We start from the raw sequence: 8,152 nt of genomic DNA, 5'->3' as shown, positions 1-8,152 counted from the left end.
GACAGCATTTAAACCGAGACTGTTCAGTGACTGGCTGTCTTTGGCTTAAGAGAAGCTGACCAAATGCTGTTGTCACTCCTGTGGAACTTCGGAAGCGACAGCTACTGTTTTGAGTTCTGGTCAACATGTAAATGTGGCACACAAATAGCTCAAAGCATTTGTCTGTGCAGATCTGCAGTGCAAGTTGCACTTCACTGTGGAATGCAACATACGCTGCATTTTCAAAGCTGCAAGGAGCCTCAACAGAAATTGTATTGGATGCGAACTTCACCACTGAAGCGATTGGTGCTAGCATCAATCATGGAGGAAGGAAAACATAGCAGAGGCCACAGCTATTTGAATATGCATTGCAGAAAGCTTGCCGTTAGTCACATGTTTTTTTCACAAGGGGTGCTGGGACTCCTTGGCCCATACTCGTGGCAGCCGTGCCTGCAACAATCTCAGCCAAGAGGTTTTACTCTAGCTGCTGCTCAGGAGTTGCGATAGCACCAGACGCTAGTCGCTCTTTGCTCTCTGATTGGTCGAGATGGTGGCCGAATAGGTATGACGAAGCTCTCACTTCTGGCTTCAAAAAAGGCGTTGTGAGGGCCTCTCCTAAATTGTTTCTGTTTTCCATGGCGTCAATCTTGCGCCATGGGTAGGATGATGAGACTTCTCTTGCTGTTGCAGCAGTGAGGAGCTTGACAGAATTTCTGCGCTTTAAAAGACACAGATGGCGTTATTCTTTCCACTTTTCCCTGTTGGAAAATTCCTTCATTACACATTTCAATTGTTTATTTATACATACTTCTGCCTCAGCGATTTTTGAGTGCCTCAATGCCAAATGCGAGGCGGTACCCAGTACAAACTTCAATATCAATCTGAAAGATAGATTCATGGTTAGCTGCACTAAGAATGGGCAAAAAAAAAAAAGTGAGTGCACACTGTTGTGTGAGCAGCGAGCATCTCGGGGAGCAAGATTTCGTTTATGGGGTTGGCACGAAACTGCTCAGTAACACACCAAATGCGGAAGGAGCTGGTTGAAGCACACTTATGCAGAGTTTAAGCATTTAATGATTGCTCCTCGTCATCCAGACTGCAATACTCATCTACACGAAAATAATTCAAAAGACCAGTCGAATGACGGCACATGCTGGTATTAACCAAAACTGACTGGCTCGAGTTTGATTCACACCACAATAGTATGTGTTATCGTTCTGCACAGCTCAGCGCCTGCAATGTACTATTAGCGTAGCCACTTTTCAGTGTTGTCCATAGTGGCAGCAACACATGCACTGAATGATGGCTGGGGATTATTGATCATTGCACCTTCATAAGCAGTGGGTAAAACTGGGTTAAGGGGGCACACCGCTTTCAGCAAAAAATGTGTTTCTTGAAAAATATGCATGACAATTTTTGAGCTTATTAGAAATATTCTGAAAAAATTTTATTGTTATATCTCTTTTTAATGCAATAGCATTAAAAGCCTAATTGGAGAAAAAAATTGGCAGCGTCTGTCATAAAATTTGCTCATTGGCAGATGCAACATGATGTCACCAGACCGAAGAAAGTCAACTGGCTTGAGGGCAGCGATGTCACCAGGTTAGCTTCTGTGCAAAAAGCCTCCAGCTGCCAACTGTGTTATGTGATCCGTAACTCACCCAACAACTGGTTTTGTGTTATGTGGCATTGACTAATGACTAAGAAGAAAATTACTCAGCCAACAGCAGGCCTACGTGCAAAATAGAAGGCTGGTTTAACATTCTACTGGTATGCTGCAGGTCAAGACATGCTAGGATTTTTTTTTTCCCCACAAAGCAAAAATTTTCAGTTTTGAATTTTTGTGATGCAGTTGTCGTAGACATGCCGAGACTGAGAAGCAACACGGGTCAAAAACAGTATTGAGAAAAAGGCATTCAAAGTTGATCACCGCATTTACTTCTCCAGGAGGTACCACGTTTGTAGTCCTCTGTGTCCTTTTGAATTCGGCAAACTCTGTTCCTGCTTCATGCTGCAGGCTTTTTTTTTTTCTTGCTACTCCGAAGCTATGAGCCACGTGTGCCACGTCGCACCATGAAAGATGCCGCAGAGCATTCACCATTTTGAAGCAGTCTCTCAAAGGTGGGAAGAACTCGCGTCCTCAACCCTCCCAAGCTTAGGACTGCCAAATGGTGCTCGAGAGGCTCGTTACATAGCTTAGAAGCAAACCCGTTAGGCTCTGTATTTGTGACAAAGGCTGTACATGTGTGGCACTCAGGTCATCAATGACACCGGACAATTTTGATTAATGAAATTGTGCATTAACAGCCTTTTTTCTCAATTCACTGCTGTAAAACTGAAGTCGTCATTTTAATGAAATTGTGCATTAACAGCTATTTTTCTCAATTCATTGCTGTAAAATAAAAGCTAGCGAAACATAAAATCAACACAATCATTAGAAGCAAGTGCTATTTTGCCAAGTGTTAGATTTTTTTTTGTGTGTGTGTGTGGAGAGAGAGAGAGAAGGTAGCAACAACAGATTAAGAGAAGCTGCCTTTGCACAAACTAATTCTGAGTTTCATCTTAGGCATCTTCAATTTGGTGGATTAAAGTATGTTGCTGAGCGAGTTGGTGACTTAACACTGTAAACGAATGCAATGCAAATAAACGGGACAGAACAGCAACATGTGTGTTTGGTGTTCTTCTTTCCCATTTATTTGCGCTGTGTTCTCTCACAATTTGGTGGATACCCAAATATGTAAAAAGATAATGTCCAGAGAGCTGTATTATTACCAGCGCAGAAAGCTTATTGTAATTTTTTTTTTTAAACAGCCCCCATTTGCTCTTTCATTATGAAATATACTGGTTACTACAACCATACCAACCCTAAAACATGTATGTTCCCTAAAGCGTGTCCTGGACGGCTCTTCCGCCGCCCCACTGCAGCAGGCCCTATTTTGAAATTGCACGAAAACAGCAAATGAGACAAGTGACACAAGCAATTCAGTGCTGTATATTTTTACAAGACTCATTCATACAGTCAACACTATGAAGGACAAAGCCTCAAACCACCTCATTATTACAAGTTCCCAAATGTCTCATCACACTATATACACAGAAATGGGCCGAGAACCCGTGAAAAATATATTTACACACGGCGCATCTAGCTTCTAGGACGCAGTTCAAAGTTGTGACGACAGAAGCACCCCACATTGAATGCACAGTACTGAGAGGGAAAAGGGAGAAATTAAACGTAGCTAGAACTAGAAAACGTTCGTCAATTTTTATGCTCAACCAGTCTAAAGCACCACCGCACTGCTCGTTCAAAGCAGACAATGTTTTTGGAAAGGAAAATTGCGCACCACATGGGATTACACAGTCAAGCTCCTCTCCTGTCTACCCCCACTGTAAAAATGTACAGCTTTTGTCCTGTTCAGCAACATGGTAAACACCCTAAACTGTGTAAACTGAAAACCACACAAGTAGTCAAAACTTGCATGCTCTTATATTTCACTCAAAGAGGCCTTGCTGCTATGCGGAATAACTTGAAAACTCAAAATGTGGTACTGGCAGCCAGTCAAATACCTAGACAAGCATAGCATTGCCACACCTCTGCATACTGCTCAGGTGGACCAGATGGATAAGTGCACTGTTTGCAGATAAGTATAACACAATTATCATTGAAGAAATTTAACACCTGCACAAACTTCACCTATAAATCATTACATGGTCATGCAGACATTAAATGTACAGGTAGTTGTTACATGGTACTGCAAAAGGACACTGGCATGAAACCACGCAATTGGACAAAAGAGTATGGTTTTAGTATCAACTGTTGTTTATCTGATTATTTAACTAATTTACATGCACCAACATTAATTTATGTGGTATGGAGCACAGACTGATACTGCAGTGAAACCAACTACTGTACAATGGTAGTACATTTAAACATCTTTAAATATGAGCATGTTATACGGGATATCTACCGGGAAACAGGCCTCAAATTTGGACTAATTAGGTGCCCTGAGGCATACTGCATGACTCCACCTCCGTTTGACATCGATAAGTAGCAGGCAGGGAACAGCTGCCTGCCACAGCTGTGTATGACAATAGGCTTGGTGATCCTAACAGTTGTGCCGTTTATACGAGTCCCTGTTAAAAAAAGATTTTTGTCTTATTGGTTGATGAAATTAATGCACAGAAAACTAGGCTGCTCTTGGTGTTTGCTGCCAAGAAGACAGGAAATGCAACTACCACACTGCATTGAACTGCAACAAAGAGCAATAATTTACACACCTTCCACTGACATCAAAGAGAGGTGGGCTATGCAGTGTGCTTGAGGCTTCAGCTGCATAATTAGGTTGAGGCCGTTTTCCGTGGAAACCACCTCGAACAATGTGCTCCTTTTCAGAAATCTAAAAGACATGGAACCAATACAGAATGGCTGCTTTTAATTTTGCAACAACATTATCATAAGGCGTGCTGGAGCGCACTACGGGACAAAGGCCGCTCCCACTGATCTCCAATTGGCCCCACCCTGTGCCAGCCTCTCACTTTGTGTTAAACGATGAAATAATAAAATCAATTACCACTGCATTGAATGTCTTCGCAAATGAATAACACAGGCTCAAATATACAGATGTCATAGTTTCTTAAAACCCTTACATGGGCTTAGGAAATAATACTTCTCGCTAACTTTTTGCCACTGCTTGGACTATGGGATGCTCTGTTCCATCCCTCTGAAGTGTACCATACTACCTTGCAGGAAATGGCAAAAACAAGGAGAAGAAAAATGCAGTGGTACCATCTAGTGACGTGGCAATGTTTCATACACCTAGACATTTCCCTGTAATAGGAATATTTCAGTGTCACTGAATGTAGCCCACTTCTAGCTGCTAAGGAGCCTGAAGAGGTGTACAGCATTTTGAAACTATATTTGCTTGATATGCTCAACAAATTATTGCATTTTAATATGCCTGCAATGATTTTTATGTAATTATTCTAGTCTCTGCAATAAAGGAAAATGCTGTGATCAGTGTGTCTGTTGATAAAAGGAGAAGAGTGATTTAACATCTTTTTTAATTTTCCTGCCAATCGGCCAACTGCTGGAATAATTCCCAAATGCTTTTTTTTCTTAACGTACTCTTTGAAATTGCAAAACATCTTTTGCTGCCTTATGCATGCCAAATGGGGAAGTACACTTTCAGACACCGACATTTAAGAATTTTTGACACATGGCTATTCATAAAATTCCTAGATAAAACAGCCAAAAAGTACGCCTTTATTACCACAACAAGAAAGCTCCGAATAAAAAGCCCACCTAATTTGCATATCTCCTTCAGGCGCCAATTAAATTGCTGAAAGGGAAAATGTTCTTTTGCATAAATGACGATCAGTAGACTAAGCAAAAGTGATGTGCTTTTTAAAAAATTATGCAAAAATATTCACATTTAAGCGTACTTCATTTGCATCTACATTTGTGGACATAGCGCCTTAAACCTGATACATGAACATAAACACTGCTACATTTGCTTGCCTTTCCAACTGATCATTAGATGTGAATAACAGTTTAGCTGTGAGAATATACGCTTCAGGGAATTATTCTGTAGTTCACAACTTATAAAACAGATAAAACCAGTCATTCTGTGACGACAGCAAGAGGAAAATTTGGTATTTCGAGCACCAAACGTGGCTTTTAGATGTGCAGCCTTCACGTCGGCACCGTTGTGTAATTAACGTGTTCAGAAGTTGGGGCCAATGGCTGCTTTCATCATAAGTAATGCTTCAAGTCCGGCTGCATTGAAGGGGTGTCAAGTAATCTGAGCACAGGTGGAAAGGAAGAGAGAGATGACATCTTGCGCCTGTTTTACGCATGGTACTTACAAAAATGAGAAGTCGTTTTTAAAGGTCGTTGTTTGCTTAATTTATGTCAGCGACCTGGAAAACTGTCCCCTTGCTTTACCAACGGGCTGATTTTCATTTTGTAGCCTTGGAGCTGAGCGGCCAGCTCAGAACTGATCATGGTGTGAGGACGCAGTTTCCCCCTTTTCATATCCCCTTGTGTAGTGCTGCCACTTTGTATTTTTTTCCGCCTCGGGTTTCATAGAAAATGTAATGATTCTTGCTAAAAACCGCAGTGAAAGGTTCAAAACGATGGAGAAAAAATGTTCTGACTGCCACTAAAAATGGTTGCTTCCTCCAGATTCATGCATTCTACAATCTAGTACAGGTGGTCTCAGCTCCCTTTTGAATGTTGGTAGGGGGCCTAAGACACTCGTAGACCTCCATGAATTTCATCACTGGTCATAGCGCACTGCGTTTGTTGGCAGTAGCTCAGCTAAGTGACTGTTCTTTGCGGCCATCTACGGGTCTTCATTGCTCGGTCAGCCGCACTTCTGTGGAGGTGCTTCTACGTCGGCTATTTTCATGAAAAAGCTTCAGCGCCAGAGTCGTCCAACGTTCTCTTTGTACAAGCATAGTTTGCAATGCCCGCAAGCAGTAAGCCCATTTCCTACTGTACATGCACAAAAAAATGGCGCATTGTGGCGAGAAAACTTCACTGATATTTTCGGCATTAAGGCGCCATGTCTACGTATGTGGGCACGCCACTCTGAACGTCCACCGCAGCACATTTTCTTCGGCTGTGACAATGAAAATTGGTGTGCCGCTTTTACATTAACCTATTGACATATTCCAAGCCCTAAATTGCATCATTCATGATCATTTGTAAAGATAGAATGAAAAAAAGAAAGCTATTTACTTGTCCCGCCAAAAAACGATGTGATGCACATATTTTCTTTTTTTTTTTTACAAACGCATTTCACTGCAGCTGCAAGAGATGGCGCCACAAACATGACAGGGATGGTCAAAATGGTAAGAGCGCGGAATTCAAAGGTCGAAATTCACCTTGCGTACGAAAATATGAGGAAGTTTAAGTCGCGTCCACATATGTGGACCCAGCGCCTGAAGGGGATATACACAATCCAATTCTGGTCATAAGTGAATACCCACATGATAAGCATGCCACCGTTTGAAATCAGGACAGGCCAGAATTTGCAGTCTTCCAGTATGCTAGCTGTACAAATGTGAAAGCTGCAGATCTACGTAAGATGGGCCCTTCACTGGCCAGAAAGAGGAGCATGCAGAGAGACAGTACTGCCCCATGACTTCTAGTGAGGAAATAGTATTGCTATCGTTACTTTTCAGCATGATTTTTTTCACCTTCAGAAATGTACCAGCAGGGCAGAGAGTGCATCAAATAACACCCTAGTGACATGTTTGCAGCGGCAGCTTCACTTGGTTACAGCCTACACTGCGCTTGCAGCCAACAAATGTAATGCAATAAGCAATAAAATATGCCGTGTTCAATCCACCCTGGCCATACTACTATATAAAAAAGTAAAAAAAAAATTATATCTTGGGTCAAATAGCACTGCTGCAATTGCTAACCCATAATTTTTGGACTGCACAAAGACGGCTGCTCTTGGTTAAGTACACAACCTCAACTGAATGTCAAATAGCACGTCAAATCAAAATTTAGCAGCTTTTGTCTTGGGGACCAGGAAAACAATAAGGTTTGAAAGTATGAAAAAAAAAAGAAAAAAATATTACCTTGCTGAACCCCACAGGCGCCCCATTTCGATGCTTTCTTGGGAGGCTTCTCAGTGGGCTTCAGACAAGGAGCCTGAATCCTGCAGCCCGTTACAGCTCAACATGCACAATGGCTGTTACCACAGCCATTTGGCGCCCCTGCACACTCGCGCTTTGAGTCGCTCGTCGTGACTCAGCCCGCTGGTGCCAACCAGCAAGCGAAACATGCGCAGCACTGGTGTGAAGTGGTGGTGCATAACAGCCGTCCAGGCCTTGGAGGGAACGGGTGGGCCACGTGAGTGAAGGACACCACATCAGAACTCAGTTGAAAAGCTTTGCATAGGCCTTGCGCTCCTTAGCCTTGTAGGCTTGCATTTCACCTTTGACAGCTGCTATCTCTGAAAGTATTGCTGTGGAAGAGAAACAGCAGTTCAGTCACACAGAACACCTCACTGATGAGGCTCAAGTACTGTGAGCACAGCCTGGGATTGAGCATACACATTTGAAAAAATATATATATATATATATAACAAACACATTAACTTAACCATGGTTTTAGTAAGCCATGCTTAAGGAAGTCATATTAAAAATACATCTTTGGATT

At 42.2% G+C, this 8,152-nt stretch overlaps 1 protein-coding gene across 2 annotated transcripts in view; it reads right to left on the bottom strand.

Moving 5' to 3' along the window:
- Nucleotides 1-2,949: 2,949 nt before the first annotated feature.
- Cyp40 (Cyclophilin 40) overlaps nucleotides 2,950-8,152 on the bottom strand; it is a 36,843-nt gene continuing 31,640 nt past the window's right edge. Inside the window, exons 11-12 of one of the 2 annotated variants that reach the window (XR_013313802.1) lie at nucleotides 7,570-7,958; nucleotides 2,950-4,373 (exon numbers count right to left, since the gene is read on the bottom strand). Coding sequence is in view for 1 of the 2 variants with exons in the window: in XM_077662085.1 (XP_077518211.1) it covers nucleotides 7,870-7,958 (89 nt within the window). In the remaining variant the exon portion in view is untranslated. Of the gene's footprint in view, nucleotides 7,959-8,152 lie in introns of both variants that reach the window. The other variant, XM_077662085.1, reaches the window with a different exon arrangement.

The sequence above is a fragment of the Amblyomma americanum genome, chromosome 4 (assembly GCF_052857255.1).
Source record: "Amblyomma americanum isolate KBUSLIRL-KWMA chromosome 4, ASM5285725v1, whole genome shotgun sequence".
Classification (NCBI taxonomy): Eukaryota; Metazoa; Arthropoda; class Arachnida; order Ixodida; family Ixodidae; genus Amblyomma; species Amblyomma americanum.
Note: the sequence above shows the minus strand (reverse complement) of the source record. Positions and strands in the feature narration are given on the sequence as shown.